General features: G+C 40.8%; 3 protein-coding genes across 3 annotated transcripts in view; 2 read left to right on the top strand and 1 right to left on the bottom strand.

Moving 5' to 3' along the window:
- The window catches only part of nxn (nucleoredoxin), a 71,394-nt gene extending 64,525 nt beyond the window's left edge, over window positions 1-6,869 (top strand). The window contains exon 8 of the mRNA XM_085243799.1: window positions 5,740-6,869. Coding sequence (XP_085099925.1) covers window positions 5,740-5,922 — 183 coding nt within the window. The 3' untranslated portion in view covers window positions 5,923-6,869. The remainder of the gene's footprint in view (window positions 1-5,739) is intronic.
- Window positions 6,870-6,932: 63 nt separating this feature from the next.
- Window positions 6,933-10,120, bottom strand: mrm3a (mitochondrial rRNA methyltransferase 3a). Its single transcript, XM_085243797.1, has 4 exons — window positions 9,524-10,120; window positions 8,755-8,999; window positions 8,511-8,672; window positions 6,933-8,421 (listed from the first exon to the last, which is right to left on the bottom strand). Exons 1-4 carry the CDS (start codon window positions 9,901-9,903, stop codon window positions 7,841-7,843), a joined length of 1,368 nt encoding a protein of 455 aa, XP_085099923.1. The 5' UTR covers window positions 9,904-10,120; the 3' UTR covers window positions 6,933-7,840.
- Window positions 10,121-10,227: 107 nt separating this feature from the next.
- glod4 (glyoxalase domain containing 4) lies at window positions 10,228-18,757 on the top strand. Its single transcript, XM_085243800.1, has 9 exons — window positions 10,228-10,529; window positions 10,714-10,763; window positions 15,364-15,484; window positions 15,588-15,732; window positions 17,099-17,235; window positions 17,361-17,447; window positions 17,537-17,650; window positions 17,732-17,818; window positions 17,909-18,757. The coding sequence occupies exons 1-9, from the start codon at window positions 10,440-10,442 to the stop codon at window positions 17,972-17,974; spliced, it is 897 nt and encodes a 298-aa protein (XP_085099926.1). The 5' UTR covers window positions 10,228-10,439; the 3' UTR covers window positions 17,975-18,757.
- The last annotated feature ends 299 nt before the right edge of the window (window positions 18,758-19,056 follow it).

Raw genomic sequence — 19,056 nt, forward strand, 5'->3', positions numbered from 1 at the left:
GTGGAAAGACAAGGTCATACTGTGGTCCAACATGTTTATACAGATCAATAGTATAACAGTGGTGGTCCCTCGAGGTTAATGCCTCGGTTTTTGCCTTAATAAAATCTTAAAGAGATTACTTGTGTTTTTAAAAAAATGACCTGCACAGTGGGTTCATTTCTGGGGTCAGCCTCAAGTGGCCATCCAAGGCACTCTACTGTTATATGGCCTTAGCTAGTAACAAATGTATATGGGGTTTTGTTTGTTATTGCTTTTTCTGTTTCTGCGGTGAGGTGTCAAGCAAAAGCAACAAGTGGGGATATAATAACCTAACCGGCCAGTCAGAAGGGTTATGCTTAATTATCTTACCAGCTAGTGACCCAAGCAGGTCTCATTCAGCGATGTAGACAAGGGCTCTGGGTTGTGAGAAAGTCTGTGCTGTAGTAGAGATGTCCAAAGCTCGATCTTATGCCTCCATGTTTCTAAATGGATGACCGGTAACTTTACATGTGACCATGTGTGTAAGCATGTAAGCATTCACAGGAACAGTATTTTATCTATGCGGGCATTGCAGAAAATGACCTCATGCAAATATTGACAAAGCACACAGCTAAACATCAAAAAGGAAGATAAAGGCCTGTGATATTTAGCGATTGTGTGTTTATCTAGCTTGTTAGCTGCTAACTAGGGGTGCAACAATACTCATATCGATATTGAACCGTTCGATACAGTGCTTTCGGTTCGGTACACATATGTATTGAACAACACAAAATTTTTAATTTATTTTATCAACTTTTCTTCTGACGATGCTGTCTGTGTTGAGAGCTCAGTGTATCTGCGTTCGACTACTCCGCCTAGGCTGCACTGTCAAGCGCAGATCCACTGAGCGCAGCGCAAGCTAGCAAGACAGAAGCTAAGCTCCTTACAACATGGCAATTTGAACCTCCCCCACCTTCATTCAGATCTGGCCTTTGGAACTATTTTGGTTTTCATGTGACGTATGACCCTGAAGGTAAGCGCGTCATGGACAAAAGTAAAACAGTATGTCGATGTGCCATGCAATGCTCAATTACATTGGTGGGAAGTAGTGCGTTAGCGCAGTTAGCTCATTAACGTGTTGACTCCGTCCAGCCCCACGCATGGGGCGATCTTGGTAACTCGTTAACAGAGATTTGTTAATGTCATTTTAACGAGATTAACGCTGACAGCACTAGTGGGAACACAACGAATATGACTGCACATTTACCCGACATCATCGTAGTGCAAAGACAAGTGGAAGCAGACAAAAACAACAAGCACACATGCTACAAACTTTACCAGAGTCATTTAGACAGCCGTTAGCACATGATTCTCCTTATGGGGACCTGATATGTTTAATATGCTGCTGAGAATATAGCCCAGAAGAAGCGTATAGTATAGCTTTTATTTTGGAAAGAGCCATTTCTCTGTAATAAACTCTCTTTTCCAAAGATGAGTGATTTCTCGATCAGATAGATGTATTTTTTTATTATTTTGTTGTTTCAGCAACATTACATTTAAAAACTGTACTTTTGAGTTAAAATATATATTTATAATTTTAATAAATGACAAATTAAAAAGGCATGAACATTTTTTTTTGTATCGAAAAAATATCAAACCGTGACCCCAAAGTATCGAACTGAACTGTGAATTTTGTGTATTGTTGCACCCCTACTGCTAACAGGCTACGTCCACACTAATGCATTTTTGTTTGAAAACTAATCGTTTTCTCTCAGTTTTGGCCTCCCGTCCACAGCGAAAACGGAGACTAAAAACTAACTAAAACATGACGTATGTTAATCATATGATGCAGTCATGTGACCAATTAAACCAAGATAGCGGAGGGCATTATACAGCAGTTGTTTTGTTTGCTCTCAATTTTAACAGCCCTATTAAAGATTAATATCAGTCAGTACATGCTCCAGATAGCTTTTCTTCAAATTCTTTAACTAGCACTCGCTTTTGCAATTTTGTACTTTTGTGTTACTGGCAGCAACAACTCCAACTCATTGTTAGTCCATTTAAAAAAAACTCGGTGCTTTTACTCAACATTTTGTCGCGATGTTTCAAAGATCAAGAAAGTAAATAAACGACAGACAGAAATGAGGCAGGTCCAAGCTTCTTGTTTTTCACGCATGCGCAGTACTGGGACGTAAGTGTTTTCAGACGTTTCTATGTGGACGAATCTACTTGGGCTAATGGAACACAATTATCGCATTGACTGAGAGTTTAAGTTATAACTTTTTTTCCCATCTCATAGTACTGTGTATAAGTCTTGAGACACCCCTCATTTCTTTACATTTTGCAGGGAAAATGGGAAATGGGCGAATCAATATACTGGAATTTTGAAATTTTTTGCACATTTCTATAACTGTAACTGTGTAGAAAAATTAATCTGTTGGATTTTTTTATTTATTTATCTGTGCACCACGTAAAAATGTTTTAAATTTCAGCAGTATAAGGTAGATATATCTATGACAATGACGACTTTTTCTCAGGACATCAAAGGTGACCTGTGAGATGGACACAACCCCAGCTCAGGAGCGAGTGGCTGGGTTCATCATTATCAGCTGAATCCTTATCAGATGGTCGATGTCTGTCTGTGAAATGCCACAATGTATCAGTAATCAGAACAAGCCTGGCACGGCCCAGCAGGTCCCACACGGTAAACACAAGCTGAGCCTTATCACAGCTGTGAGTTTGGGTTACAGCAGAGGCCCTTTGTCTTTTTCTTTTTTCTTTCTTTTGTTCTCGGCTGAGCTGCAGAGGGCCCCTCTGAAATGACTGCACCTCGTGAGAAGCGTGTTTGCGTGGGTTCTCTCCGGGTACTCCGGCTTCCTCCCACCGTCCAAAGACATGCAACTTGTGGGGATAGGTTAATTGGATAATCCTAATTGCCACTAGGTGTGAATGTGAGTGCGACTGGTTGTGTGTCCCTATGTGTTAGCCCTGCGACAGACTGGCGACCTGTCCAGGGTGTACCCTGCCTCTCGCCCTATGACAGCTGGGATAGGCTCCAGCGCCCCCCGCGACCCTGAAAAGGATAAGCGGAAGCGAATGGATGGATGGATGGATATATGCACGGAGGTGAAGACTGTTGCAGAGATTACATCTTCTCATATCAAAAATGCTGAAAAGGTCACACTGATGGATTTTGGAGTTTCTCTCGTTGTGGTTTCTTTACAGATGATCTCTAATCTACGCTTCGTATGGCTGCAAGTGAGCCTGCAAGCAAGAGCTTTTATTTGTAGTCGGAGAATTAAGCAGTATTTCTCTCGTAACAACATTGTCCTTAGTGACAGCTTACATCTGTGAGCATTAAGTAGTCGATGTACGATGATTTGCAGCATAATAAAATGGTCTATTCAGAGGAAGTTAGCTGCCTATAACAAAACACCACACTTCAATTCATCTGTTCCATCTGTTAGCAGTTTTGCAAAGTAGAGGTCACAGACTTCATCTTGGCATACTTATCCTTTTTAGGTAGCGGTGCAGCTATTTAATGAAAAGTCTGAGGGCTCATTGTGGGGTTTGATCCATTTAACAAGAGTAGCTGCGGATCCTCTGATAACAAAGAAGAGACAACAAATTGAACTTCGAGGAGTATCACATGAAGCAGGAAATCATTCCAAAGTTGCGATATCGTTGACTTTGTTCCACTTAACTCACTCTGTCACATAAATCAGTAACTAACAGCATCAGAGGCCTATATTTAAAGTCCAGCTCTTTGTTGCAGTGCCACCCTCTGGCCTTTCCTTGTATGTTCTGCATTTGAAACTAAATCTTTGCCATATGGAAGTGATCTTTAATCTTTGAGGCTCTCCCTCCAAGCCAGCAAGCTAAGCTCAGGAGAAGCTGGGCCATCGTGTCATGAGGATGAGGAAAATGTTGCAAATGATATTAGTATATTAGCTGTAAGCATTTAAGAGAACTATGTGACCTCGCTAAACCCAACACATGAAATTCATTCACCGAGAATAATGGATCTCTGTCCAGGCAGGAATGCCGGTTGCCGAAGCGCTCGTGGCTGGAACTTTAAGCTGAATTACAAAACTGTGATTTCATGTTCAGCCTCAATAATTGATGGCCCTCTCAAGCTTGTTTGAAAGTTGCTGCTTCCTTCCCCCCGTAGTGATTCATATCTATAATCTCTGGGTACAGAGGTTGTAATCCTGACTTGTTAAGGGGTGAAAGGTGATATCAAGCCTCAGGCTAAAAAAATGGTGAAGCTGTTTTAAAATAACTGGAAAGAACTCAAACTGGAATCCCCACTATACACCCAGCAGCAATGCATTTTTAACACACCCTCTCTCAAATCTGCACTGCTCCATCTCCCGCTAACATCTGCGATGGGAGTCAAATCTGATGTGGGTGAGCTTTTGATAAAGGAAGGATGCTTCTGGACACCCACCGGGGTCCTTCACGTCTTTCTATGCAGCAGGATGTGTGACTAAGGAGCGGCTCTGTGGTCTCCCTGGGCAGGCCGCCTGCAGGAAGATGGCAGAGAAGAGTTTCTCATATTCTCTTTCAAGAAGTGTGCATTAATAAATGGTGCCAAGCAGTTCTGGATTTTATAGCGTGGCATAGTTCAAGTGCAGGGCGCTGTCCTCGTTTTCTGAAGTGTGAACTGCTGTGGAGTACGGAAATGTCTAGAGTGTCTCCTCCAGGTTTTTGGTTGTACTTCAAATGCCATGTCAGCAAATGTGGCCAGTATAAAAGCTCCCTCTTATCTCCCAACAAGAATCCCCATGCCATGTACAGAACTGCATCACTTGCAATCCTGTTGATCTTTGTGGGGCATTTTCAGGCATTTTAGGTGACATTTCTACACCAGAGGTTTAGCTGTTTGTTTATGCTGCAGCAGAGTTGGGATTCACAGTCTTCTTTCACTTGCAGCCCCTTTTAAATAAAACTGTGAGCCTGTTTACACTTTTTAAATGCATCTTTTGAGCGCTGCGCACAGTGTCATCAGCAAGCACTCGATTTGTTTAGCTCGAACTAGCAATGAAAACAAAATGTTTGAAGTACTAATATACATGTACCGGTAGTTCTAACTGCTGACAGTTCTTGAGAGAACTTCTGGACTGATTACTCATGTTGAGCCAATCATATGTAAGATTTGCCCACTCACCAAAATTATGCTAAAACTTCCAGGCTGAACCTTACACTTGGTGGTGTAGCATTAATCCAGATTACTTGTCTTTTTGAAATGCATTGGCCTCGATAGAGGATATTTTCTTCTAGTTTTTTTTGTTTATATATATAATTTAGAGACTGAAGTTGTCACATTGTGCAATAAATTAAATGAGGTGTAAAACTGAAGTCATGCAAAAGAAAAAATGTTGAATTCACTACACAGAATGTTCAGAACTCGCAGCAACCCAAAACTACAGGGAACAAAGACTTTATATATTTGTATATTTTTATTTTCCTCTCCATCATGATGGAATTTCTTGTGGTATCCCAACCTGTAATGTCAGGATGCTATACGTGACAAGACTTGAAACTTGAAACATGTGGTGAAAGGATGGAGAAGGCAAAGATTTTGCTGTTAAACTTTTTTCTTTTTTTTTTTTACAATTTTAATCACAGGCTTGTTTTAGTCAAAGCAATGACAGATTTGTGTCATTTTGGCCCACCAGAGGCCCTGATTGTAGCTTAACCATTCCCGCATGTGAGGAATGTACTGCTCTATCACACAAAATCACACTAAGCGCTGTACTTCCTTCTCTTTCCCTGCAGGATGACATGAGCGACTCTCTGCGAGACTACACCAACCTCCCCGAAGCGGCACCTCTGCTCACGATCCTGGACATGTCGGCCCGTGCTAAGTACGTTCGCGATGTGGAGGAGATCACGCCGGCCGTGGTGGAGCAGTTTGTCGGCGACTTCCTGGCTGAAAAGCTCAAACCGGAGCCCATCTAAAGAGACTGTCCACGTATAAACTGGACCTATTACATGGGACTCACGCCATCATCCATCCCTGACCTATTGCTACACCCCACAGTTTCCAGGCTCCCACTCTCTCTCCCAGCTACAATCCTGACTGTTAGAGAGATGTCTCACTTTTTACTGGCATTTTAGCATTTTTATTTTAGATGTGTTCCTCTTTCATGGAGTCCCCTCTTTCTCCTGTGGTGCCTTGCATTGACTATAGTCCATACAGTAATATATATGGAGATTCTGTTGTCTTTTTTTTTTTTTTTTTTTTGCCTCAGAAAATTTTTTTTTTTTTTATTCTCTCATGGTGGCATTTCTAGAGAAAACGGAGAATTACCCAGTGGACCTACTTATACAGCCAATCTTTTGCTTTCTGTTTTGTCTGCAAGATTTGTTACTTTTGTTTTCTGAATGAAGTTAAGAAAGAATAAATAAAATAATCTTTTTTTCTTCACAGTTGTATTTCACCTGTAGTGCAGATGTGCTAAACTTGAGTTGGATGTAGCTGTACGCCTTCTTGGCCCTATTTAAATAAATAAATATCCCACAGTTTGACAGGTGCACATACAGTAAAGAGCATGTTCTACTTGCTTGTGACAGACCAGTGACTGATGTTTTAACCCCCCTGTCTTCTTGTGTCATGACATGAGTGAAAGTCATCTCTAGTCAGTTCTCATCTCAAAGTCATTATGAGGACTTTCTGTGAAGGTCCCCCTAATGGAAAAAGTCCAGTTTTTTGTTTTTTTTCTAGAGGCACAAAAATGGCTTTTTTTTTTTCTTTTTTTTTTTGAAAAGTTGAATGTATAAATCCCTTTTATATCCTGCTACCTTAGTCATAGCTTCTCACACCAATTAAACATTCACTGGCAAGCACAAGAGTTTTGTTCCTGCTAAGTTTTATCAATAAAGTTAGCTCTTGAATATGGAAAAGACACACAGTGCAGTGACGCTCCAGTTCCTTTCTCAGAAGTTTAAACTGTGTGGGCTCAAATGACAAACTCAATGTTGCATTTATTATGGGAGAGTCTGTACCTCGACTCTGCTGATGCACTAAAATCTCAGGTGGAATAGAAACTTCTGACCTTGAGCTGTACTGGTAAGCAGGGTAAATGTCTGCACTTTTGCATAAACAATATAGCTGCTAATAAAAAAACATTTTTTTCCATTTGTTTAATAAGAGCAGACATCTGGTTAAGGCTCCAACAGAAAACTATCAGAAGGGAAGAAATAGCTGCTTTTCTTTTTTTGCTTACCTTCCAGCACAAGGTTTATTATGAACTTAAAAGTATTTGATGCAATCTTGATTAACACATACAGCAAAGCTTGTGTGTGGGGGGGAAAAAGTTGCAGTATTACAGAAATTTGATGTATTTTGTTGCTAATACAAATATTTAAATTAAAGCGCACCTTTAAAATTTCCATGAATATGAGGAACTGAGGGTAGTTGTTTTAAGGAACTCACCAAAAATTCTTTGACCTTTCAACTGTATTCATCATAATAATTCAAACTTCCTTTTAACAGGAAGAGACCTCCAACAGAACCACATTCAGGGACTCATTTGGGGGTAAAACAGAAAAAACAGGAGCATGGAGAGGAGTTAATGATGTGAATTAATGGCATGTATACTGATGAAGTGAGGCGAGTGGAGACAACATGCTCAGTACAGCAAGGAAAGTTATCTGCCTGAGCCAGTAGTTTCATAACTGAGGGATGCTTCAGTCACCTAATCCAGATTTATCTCTAAGGTTTATCTGTAGATAATGCTTTATTTTTGGTTTTGGTTTTTTGCAGTGAAAGAAAACAACACATTCAAATTCACATAAATCATAAACACAGTTTGCAAATTTACTGTTAAGAGTATTATATGGGACACTCGGTTCAGTCCGATATTTAATAGAAGCATCATGGAAACTGTCTCTCAGCTTTACATTGATGTTTCTTTCCAGATGTTTGCAGTAGTTTTAAGAGTTGCTTCCTGCCCTCAAACAGAAGAATGCTAGCTGCCATGGCAGAATTCAAGCTGTCCACATCAGGAACAACGGGAATAAAGAGCCTGTGGCCGTCAGTTTTCTCTGCCAACTGGACTGCTTCTAGACTCAAACCATTCGTCTCACCACCTATCACAAGAGCAGTTGGGCTTTGAGCCCAACTGTCATAGTACAGCTTAGTGTCCACTCTGGGGAGTGAAAGTCCCTCATGTTCAGAGTCCGAATCAGAATCGTAATCCTCGTACTCCATGTTTTTGCGGTTGGGTCTTGAGCTGACCCAGCCGTAATCTCCAGCTTTGGAGGGTTCAGGAGACACATTAACCTCTACTTCTCTACTTCTGTCAGGGCTGCCACTGCTGTCGGCCACGTGGACAGTCACGGGTTTAGGGAGATGGTTTTCAACATCATCCCAGTCAAGGCTGGGATAGATGGGAAGGCGGAAATGGGCGCCCATTGCTGCACGGAGAACTTTAGGCTCCCAAACATCCACACAACCTGTTTGAAAAAAATGCAAAGTTCCCAAAATTCAAAGGAAGGTTTCACAGGATTATTAATTTGATCTCTAATAGTTACTGTAAACCTACCCTTTGTGAGGAGGGCATTATGACAGCCAGCAGCAGCAGCACATCGCAGCATAGTCCCGAGATTCCCAGGATCCCGGATGTTGTCACATATCAGAGACAAATGCACTGAGTGACCTTTACTTGCAAAGTTTAACCGTGCCGGATCTGGGCGAGAAAATATCGCTGCAGAAGAAGAGGTCAGAGTCAGAAATAATTGAGATATTAGTGCTTCATCATGAGCCAAAAAAGAAAATCTGACCCTTACCGATCACTCCCTGTGGGGCTACAACGTCAGACCAGAGCTTGATGTCCTCAAACTTGACTTTCACTAGTGTGGCCCTTCTCAGCTTATCTAAGGGCAGCTCTCTGAGTCGATCCACCGTGCTGAAGAACACAGTCTGTGGTTTAGCACCAGCATCCAGGGCGTCACAGATCAAACGCCTGCCTTCAAGAAGGATTTTACCTTGGTGGTCCCGAAATGTCCTGGAACGAGCCACACTCACCAACCTCCTAGAGCAGAGACGTGGAGAAAGAGGAGGAGAAGGAAGGAATGGCTTCAGAAGGATGAGGACAGCTACAAAATCTGTGTCTACCTTGAGACAAGATGTTGATGGAGGCCCACATGCACCCGGGTGTCCTGACATACATACTGCAGTTCTTGACCTTCTCATAAAATTACACAGTTCCTCTCTTGGCACCCTATCATATCCTTTCTCTAGATCCACAAAGTTACAGTCCGACTACTTCTGACCATCTCAATATTTCTCCATCAGTTCTCTCAAAGCAAACATCACATTTGTACTTCTCTTTCTCACTCACTGACCATCACCTCTCTCGTTAATTAAGCTTCAAAAACTCTTTCCCACATCTCCATGGTATGGCTCATCAGCTTTATCTCTCTGTGGTTGCTACATCTCGGCACATCAACTTTGTTCTTGCTGTATTCCTAATAATTGTGCTTTTGTTTTGTATGCCAGGGCCCATGGCCTCTGGCTCAATCACCTCTGCTACTGCCCTCACTCGGTGAGACTTACGCCAGTCTTTTATCTCCAGGCGAAGCCCTCTCATAGCGCAGTCCGTCCACTTCATTCTTTGTCACAGTAAAAGCATGTTTCGTAGCTGACTGCTCATCAGTCCTCGTCCTGACAGAGTTTCTCTCTTCGTGATGCTGTGTACCTGCAGATATGATTCTTCCCTTGGTCTCCCTCTGGATCTTTGGTTCGTCTGACTGAATCTGAGGCACCTTTACGACTTTTCCCGTCTCGTTTTCAGGAAACAGCACTCTGACAGGTTTCCTCCTCAGTCCGCGTACATACCGTTTTGATTCCACAGTGACACAGCTCCTGGTTGTTAGGAAAGCATGTCGCTCTATCATGGAAATCAGGCAGATCATGCTTCTTGAGTACGCTGCCATTTTGCCTGCTTTCTTCTTCTCTCATCTGTCAGGATGTTTCAAAAATACAAGCTAACCCGCCTAGCGCCACCAGTTTTTAATAGCTGATATTGCGTTTACAAATTAAAAATAAACCAAACACATTTGGTGGCGTTATTAATGTAATTATTTAATAACATAATGTGTTACAAAGTGTTATACGGGTCCTATAGTAGCCGTTTTTTTTGTTTTGTTTTTTACATTTATTGATGCTTCAAACTTGACGCTTGATCATAATCTCGCGAGAAAACAATGACACATTGGTCAAACCATTAACCTGAGCAGTTAGGGGGGGATTGTGAATTTTATACATTGTACTTTAACGTACAGTCGCCGTTCTTTGCTTTAATACTAGAGCAGCACTAATAATAACGACAGGTGGTGTAACACATTATCCAGCGGTTTTTTTTTTTCGTTTTGTAGTTTTACTTGCAAATACCCGGTATGTGTTCATTGGTGATTACCAGTCGAGCACAGAAAAATCGATACGACCACAGGTAGCACGGCTGTCAACAAATATGGCTTTGAGACGAGCGTTGCATTTTGTTTTCAAAGTTGGTGACAGGGCTAAAACTGCCACCTTTTACAGAGATGTTCTAGGTATGAAGGTAAGTTTTCTGAGCTGCATTTAAATGTAGGATTGGACTGAAGCCGCCGTAGACTAGCAGCTTTTGCTGATGTCGGATAATTTCAGGGTTGCACAACCTGAGCAAATTTCCGTAGTTATCATTGTATAAGTGGAAGTGGACATCACTGAATTGTAATGTTCTCACTACTTGTTATTTATTTCAGATTTTAAGACACGAAGAGTTTGAGGAAGGCTGCAAGGCAACTTGTAATGGGTATATAAGACACAACTCCAGTTGAATCTTGAGCTCAGTATAATGCTAAATAAAAGTCCTGTGGGGGAAAAAGTATTTGCCACCTTCCTGTTACACTTTCATGTTTCAGATCAAGGTCAAACAAATCAAGGCTTAGTGAAACGATGTATTGCCCCCTAAACCTAATAACTGGTTATGCCACCTTTACGAACTGTAATCAAGCGTTTAAGATAACGGTCAAAAGGTCTTTCACGTCACTGTGGAGGAATTCTGACCAACTCTTCTTTTCAGAATTGTTTGAACTCAGCCACAATGGATGGTTTTCCCACATGGACAAAACGCTTTAAGGTCTGGACTCTCTCCCTCCTTTTTTAAGCCATTCAGAGATAGACTTGCTAGGGTGTTTTGGTCTGTTTCTTATTGTTGAATCATGAACACTGACCTTAAATGAGGCAAGGGAAACGTGCAGTTCTTTCTTTATTTTTTTTATAATTGAAGTCTTTATTTGTTTTTAACATTTCACAACACAAAAACAAACAAAACAACCAACAAACAACAACAGAAAAAATATATATATAAAAAATATAATAATAATAATAATAAAAAAAATTTAAAAATTTAAAAAACTCAAATCAGTTAACTCAAATCTTTAAGTCATTCCCTTACTGAGTGCCTACACAAACAAACAGTGCAGCAAGCGTACAACATGACTAAAGATAATTGCCCTGACCAAATAAGTTCCAACCATCTCAGCCAAAAACACGTCCCCACGATTCGTCAAAACCCTCCCTATCATCATTAATCCTAGCCAAGAGCTTTTCATACGACACCATTTTCAGCATAGTTTCTTTCCACCTATTATATTCTGGTGGAGACGGTTCCTTCCATACACTGAGAATAACTCGAGCCGCTGCGATCACCCCCACCTTTATAACCACAAAGTCATATTTTGAAACCCCAGGTAATACTGACCGATCCCCTAATAAGCACAGTCTTGGTGACAGGGGTATCATCAAACCAATCCACCTTCCTATTTTGTCCAATACTTTTTGCCAAAAGGGATAAACTTTCCCACATTCCCAAATAGCATGTATAAATGTCCCTGGATCTGAACTACATTTCCAGCATACATTACTGGGACTAATTCCCATTCTATAAAGTTTGGATGGAGTGAAGTACCACCTGTGTATTAATTTATACTGAGTAAATTTACCCCTGGCCTCTCTTATATATTTATCAGAGAATGACAAAATTCTGCGCCAGTCTTCTTTAGAAATTGCACAACCCAGATCCCTCTGCCATATAACCCTCAAGTTTTCACATATCTCTTTTTTTGGATTGTTAAACAGTTTGTAGAAAACCGCCGCCCTATGTGCTGTACTGGACAATTCTAAAAACTCCACCACCATATTCGAGCTTTGAGCAAATTTTCCTTTGGTAACACAATCCCTTATTTGTAAATATTTCCAAAAATTATTTTCTCTTGTCAAACTTTATTTTCGGGTTATTTCAGCAAATGACATAAACACTCCCCCTGAGTAAAGATCACTTATCCTGCGTATGCCTTTGACAAGCCATTCCTTCCAGAACACAGTTTTCCGCCCAATCCTTACAGCAATATTGTTCCATAGCGAGGCATAAGGTTGTCTTAGATGAGATGCTCCACACAACTTGTGCACCTCCACCCAGACAGCTTTGGAATACCTGAGCACTGGGTTATTATGAGAGTCTTGTCCATTAGTTGCCGCGCCCTGCGAGAGAACATCCAAAGGTGTGAAGGGGCTCGCTAGTTCCTGTTCGATCTTCATCCAGCTCAGCTCAGAGCCCGATCCTGTCCAGTATTTGGCCAGTCTTGACAATTCAAAAGCTAAATTATACAACTTCACATTTGGGAGGGCCATTCCCCCAATGTCTTTAGAGGCCCACATTTTCTTTATATTCACTCTCGGCTTCTTGTTATTCCACAAAAAATCTTTGATTAACTTCTCAATTCGACCAAATATGTGCAAAGGAATCCGTACAGGTAACATCATGGAAACATAATTGAACTGTGGGACCACCATCATTTTAATCACATTAATTTTACCCCATAGTGTAAGATTCAATTTACCCCATTTATCCAGATTTGTTTTTATCTTTAGGAGGAGAGGTTCCACATTTGAAAGCATAATATCCTCCAAGTCGGGTTTTAATAATATTCCTAAATACTTCATACTGAAGGTGAGTACTTAAAATTGAATGGAGTAACGCATCCAGAATGACATGATGCTGACAATGGCATGCCCTCTGACTTGTCCCAGTTTATCTTATAACCTGACAACCCTGAAAATGACTCAACACACGTGAGTAGCGCTGGTAGAGACTGCATGGGATCCGTCAATACTGCTAAGATGTCATCAGCATATAGAAACAACTTGTGTTCCATACCCCCTGCATGAACACCTCTGACACCCCTGTTTGCTCGAATAGCCAAGGCCAGCGGTTCCAGAAATATTGTAAAAAGCAACGGGGACAAAGGGCACCCCTGTCGGGTCCCGCGAGTAAGATGAAAAAACCCTGACACCAATCCATTTGTCAAAACCGCTGCCCTTGGACTTGCATATACAGTTTTGACCCAATTACAAAACCCAGGCCCAAACCCAAACCTTGTGAGGGTCGTCATAAGGAAGCCCCATTCCACCCGATCAAAGGCCTTCTCAGCATCTAGCGAGAAGGCCGCAACCGGGGTTAGGTTAAATTCGCTTCTGTGCATGAGATGAAGAAGTCTTCTAATGTTATCACCTGAGGACCTATTTTTAATAAAGCCAACCTGGTCACCATTAATGATATCTGGTAATATTTGATCCAGGCGGGAGGCCAAAACCTTTGTCAAAATTTTGCAATCAACGCCCAAAAGGCTTACAGGCCGGTAATTTGCTGGGTCCGACAGATCCCTATCCTTTTTAGGAATAAGGGAGATCAGTGCTTCATTAAACGTACTCGGCAAGGAACCCATCTCCAATGCCTCAAGGTAAACTTTATGCAGGACTGGGGCTAAAATATCGATATATTTCTTATAATACTCAATCGGGAAGCCATCCAAGCCTGGCGATTTCCCATTCTTCATTAATAAGATCGCAGCCCTGACCTCTTCTTCCGTTATAGGCTCATCCAGTCTCGTTTTCTGTTCCCCAGAGAGAGTAGGTAATTGTAGACCTGAAAAAAATGTCTCCACCTCCCCTTCATCAAGCGCACCAGCAGACGTATACAAATCTTGATAAAATGATTGGAAAACTGAGTTTATTTCCTTCGATGAGGTTATCACTTGGCCGTCCTTCTTAATCATAGATATATTATTCAAATTATCTTGCTGCTTCAGTTGTCTTGCCAATAGTCTTCCACTCTTTTCGCCACCTTCATAAAATTTTGTTTTGAGCCTAAATAAGGCATATTCCGCCTTTTTGTTATAAATGTCATTCAACTGGTATTTTAATTTACATATAGTCTGATATTTATAATTTGAATATTGACTCGCTAAGTCCTTCTCCAACTCCCGTATTTCTTTATCCAAGGTTTCTACCCATTCTAGATCACTTTTCTTAACTTTTGATGCGTATGCAATCATCTTTCCTCTTATATATGCTTTAGACGCTTCCCAAACTGTGGCTACTTTGTCTGTGGAACCCATATTGATTTCGAAAAAAATTTTGAGATCCTTTGTTAACTCCTCACTAAAACTCTTGTTCTGCAACAACATCGTGTTAAGCCTCCAGCGGCCCCTCTTCGTTCTATCCGTGTTCAAGTCAATTTGCAACTCTACTGTGGCATGATCACTAATAGCAATGGCACCAATCTCACAGTCTACGACTGACTCGACCAGAGACTTTGATATTAAGGCGAAATCTATCCTCGAATATGTTTTATGACAGTTGGAGTAAAACGTGTATTCCCTTGAACTGGGATTAACTAACCTCCAAATGTCCGTTAAGCAAAGATCCTCTGTCAGTAAATGAACAGCCTCTCTGTCCCTGGGTGTAGACGTACCCCTGGGATTACTCTTATCAATTATCCCATCCATCACCTGGTTGAAATCCCCAGCCAATATCACGTGCAGTTCTTTATTAAATGTTGTTCTGGGTTCTTTAGTGACTAGATTAGTTGTTAATGCACTCCTGGAGGAATTTTGGTAGGTTGGCCACTAATGGAAAGGTTCACAACTGTTTAAAGTTTTCTCCATTTGTGGATAATGGCTCTCACCACGATTTACTGGAGTCCCAAATCCATACAAAGGGCCTTGTAATGCTTTCCAGACTGATAGTTCAGTTAGTGACTAACACTATCAGTGACTTTTTTTCAAATGTGTTTCTTTAGATCATGGCATGATGTGTTTCTTTTAGATATCTTTCAGCCAGGTTCTGTTAGGTCTGTCTCATTTTTTTAAAAACATTGCCAGTGGATATTTTTTTTAATTCACTCAGGTTATCTTTGACTAATATTAAAATTTGTTTGATGGTCTAATAAATATCACTGTAACAAACATGCAAAACATACAAAATCAGGAAGAGGGCAAATATCTTTTCACAGGACAATGCAGATGTTGATACACTAGTGGTAAACCTGCCTTCACCCCCTACCCATACAGCCCTTATGATGGGAAATGGAGCAAGACAATGGTTGGCTTTGGTCCAGAGGATGACCATTTTGTTGCTGAACTGACCTACAACTATGGTGTGGGAGAATATAAACTTGGCAATGACTTCTTGGTGGGTGAGAGTTTGTTTTCACATTGCATGCAGGAAAAGATTGTCTTGTTATTCAGTGTACAGTGGCAATAATGGGATATTTGTATGTGTGTTTTCATGTTAGGGGATCACTCTGCAGTCGAGCCAAGCTGTAAGCAATGCTAAATGTCTCGGGTGGCCTCTCACTGAGGTGGGAGAGGCTCTGTATCTGACTCAGGCTCCTGGAGGCTATCCTTTCTATCTGGTGGACAAAGAGCAACCTCATAATGGTGAGTGTCACACAAGTCAAATCTGCCTGCTCCTTCTTTAGCTTCTTCTTCTTTTTCTTGGGTTTCTAGCAGGCTGGATGCATATTGTTTTTTTTGGGGGGGGGGTGTTGCTTCATAAACCTCCATCAAGGATCAAATCCTTACATGCAGTCTGGTATCCACAAACTTAAATTAATACTTTGTAACTTCATATTGATCAGAGTTCAATATTGACTTTAGAGAAAAGGCTGTAATATCCATTCTTGACAGTTCTGATCGCGTAGGGTTTCTCTCCATGACATAGTTGGAGCGATCTATCAAAACCTGCTTACGAGTTTCCATCTCCTCACATGTGCCACACATGTTCCACATATGGATGCTTCCTCACTAGTGACAGCTGTTAAATCTGTCTCTGACCCTGTATGAAAAAAGGCATATGATCACTGAGCTGGAATCAGAATCAACAGAATTAACAGAATTAATCAATTATGTGGAAAAAGTGTAAGCAGGTGCTGGGTAAGAATTTTAAGGAGACCCAGATGTCTAAAGTATAGCAACTCAATTCTGAATCTTATTTCTTTTAAGGGTTTATTTGTGCACATCCAGAGTCACTTTCCAGCAGTCATAAAGCGTGATTATCTAAACACGGATGATCTGATATCGTCGTGTTGGTGTTGTTCCTGGAACAACATAGTAAATGTTGTTTCAGGATCAACATTGCAAGTGACCAATCACATTGTTGTGACGTTATTCTTTGGCGCGCCAAGCCATTCATGCACTTATGAAATTCTGCTTAGTGTTTATTAAAGGGTCAGAGTCCGTTGATCGGCGGACAGAGGCGATTTCTCGCAGCTTAAGTACAGTTTTTTGTTTTACGGCGGTTTTTCCCGAAGTCGCAAAAGTATGACGTCACAACATTCTGATTGGTCACTTGCAATGTTGATCCTGGAACAACATTTACTATGTTGATCTGGGAACAACACCAACACGACGATATCAGATCGTGCGGTCAAATAAGTCAAAAGATATAGACCAAAAACAAATGCCCATTGCGGAGGACATAAATTAATAGGCTGGTTCTCAGGAGTGTATATATTTATTTTTTCATATGCAGCCGATGACACACAAATGTAGTGTGTTCACACAGTGGTTTGATCCTCTGCATGTATCCTTAGCGCAAGATACTGAACCCTGAGTTGCCCCGGTGTGTGTGTCTGTGTGTGTGTGAGAGAGGTTAAAAGAGACAATTTTATGAATATGTGTGTTTATGGCTGAATGCAGCTTGCAGTAAAAAAGTGCTGCAAGTGCTCAAATAGAGTAGAAAAGGACTACAGAAGTACCCATCTGTTAACCTGTTAACCACTTACTTTCTGTAATCTGTTCCCAGACCCTGTGCAGAAGGTTTGTCTCGGGGTATCAGACCTCCAAAGATCGACCCACTACTGGTCCACACTCTTGGGGATGAAAGTGATGGACAAAAATGAGGAAAAGAAGACGGTGCTCATGGGATTTGCAGACAGTCAAGTGAGTCAAAGAAATTAAATGTTAAACCCTAAGACAAGTTTAAAATAGTTCTATTGTTGAAGTTTGAATTGTATGTTTTGCGGTTTATGTTGATGCCTGAGTAATATGTGTCAAATTCTTTGTAGTGCAAACTGGAGCTTCAGGACATTGGAGGGATGGTTGACCATGGAACAGCTTTTGGGAGAATAGCGTTTTCATGCCCGCGGGAGCAAGTAAATTATTATTTTCTTAACGGCTAATGTCAACTTGCAGATAAACTATTTCCAACAACATTATAATGAGATATTATTATGCTCCTCAGCTGCCGGTTATTGAAGCCTTGATGAAAAAGGAAAATCAGAAAATTCTCACCCCATTGGTCAGCTTGGACACTCCTGGAAAAGCTACAGTAGAAGTGGTTATTTTGGCTGACCCTGTAAGCACGTTCCCAAAATAATGCTGAAATGATGTCAAATTCATTAAGTTAACAATATTAAACGTAAAATGTTTGCTTTAGGATGGCCATGAGATTTGTTTTGTGGGAGATGAGGCCTTTAGGCAGCTTTCCATGTTGGATCCCAAAGGGAATGAATTCCTTGATAAGGTTGGTGTTACTATAACACATAGCCCTCAAATGCTTATCCAGCATGTGTCAGATATTCACTGTGCTTGTCATCCTTTTAACACTTTTCAGGCTATGGCTGAAGATAAAAGTGATGAATGGTTTGCCAAACACAACAAACAGAAGACTGCTGCATGAGATGGAGCAGCCGACCTGTCAGTTTTCATCAGTTAATGAGGATGAGATGCCGCGCAACGCACCTGTAGCATAGATCTGCCTTAGGCTGGCAGCGTAAGATTAATTTTGTGTTATGTAAAAACATTTGTGCCCTGAGATGATGTAATGGACCACTTGTTATGGATTTTTTTTCCCAATAAATATTCTTCCTAAAAGCAAGGCTGAGTGATGGGCAAAAAACATTAAGTTAGTTTTATCTATAAAAGACATTTCAATGTGATCTTAATTTTAGGCGAAAAGGGGACACTGAGAGAAGTTGGGGCCAACTTAATCTCATAATAAAGTATCACCAGGACTTCATAGCTTAAATTTGGTCTTGCACCTCTACTGAGTCTCCACCAACCTTATGTGCAAATTCCTCTTACAGCTGTAGTAAAACAACATGTTTGCACAGTTCCTAACTGATTTTGTGGTAATTATAAAACACAGATTACTCAATGGGCCCACCATGTACAGGCTCTATGGGCTTTTGGTCTTATCCTAGAAATATGACATATCCAATAACGAGCCACAAAACAACAGAAATGAGGCGCAAAAAGATATGTACAAGGACTGCAAAGACATAAGATGGATACACTCAGATGCAAAAATGACCAAATGACATCTGCATGGTCTGTGGTTCTCTTTTTCAGTTCTGTTGTTTGTGCACATGAACCTGTTGTTTTATATTCTATCCATGTCTACCTGTATTTAGAAAACATGTGCCATATACCATAATAGAAAATAAAGGTTTTATATGTATAATTAAGGAGAATTTGCCTGATTTTGTATGTTCTTCCTCATAAGTTGAAGCATTTTGCATATATGCAAACAATCAAATGACCAAACGGCTGGCAGGTGCAGGGATGTTACCTGAGAATGTAGAAATACGTTTTTTCCCTAAGGGGGATGGCAGAGGAGACTTGTGTGCACAATGGGAATAAACTGTTTATTTGGTATTTGTAAAACTGATGTATGACTGGAATAAAGGTTGCGCATTTTATTTTCGTGCTTGTTTATGGATTAGTTTAAAGTTGGTGTGAACCGCTGAATAATGTGTGACT

Source organism: Mchenga conophoros, linkage group LG14 (assembly GCF_057382185.1).
Source record: "Mchenga conophoros isolate Kocher_MC1m ecotype Shallow Benthic linkage group LG14, M_conophoros_male_GT1.1, whole genome shotgun sequence".
In the NCBI taxonomy this organism is placed as follows: Eukaryota; Metazoa; Chordata; class Actinopteri; order Cichliformes; family Cichlidae; genus Mchenga; species Mchenga conophoros.

Excerpts from the sequence above, each read along its gene's own strand:
- mrm3a (XM_085243797.1), bottom strand. The coding sequence starts at position 9,903 with ATGGCAGCGTACTCAAGAAGCATGATCTGCCTGATTTCCATGATAGAG. Across the intron at positions 9,000-9,523 it reads CCTGGAGATAAAAGACTGGC|GAGGTTGGTGAGTGTGGCTC; the intron begins GTAAGTCTCACC and ends TCTCTGCTCTAG. Across the intron at positions 8,422-8,510 it reads TAATGCCCTCCTCACAAAGG|GTTGTGTGGATGTTTGGGAG; the intron begins GTAGGTTTACAG and ends TTTTTCAAACAG.
- glod4 (XM_085243800.1), top strand. The coding sequence starts at position 10,440 with ATGGCTTTGAGACGAGCGTTGCATTTTGTTTTCAAAGTTGGTGACAGG. Across the intron at positions 15,485-15,587 it reads AACTTGGCAATGACTTCTTG|GGGATCACTCTGCAGTCGAG; the intron begins GTGGGTGAGAGT and ends TTTTCATGTTAG. Across the intron at positions 17,819-17,908 it reads GGAATGAATTCCTTGATAAG|GCTATGGCTGAAGATAAAAG; the intron begins GTTGGTGTTACT and ends AACACTTTTCAG.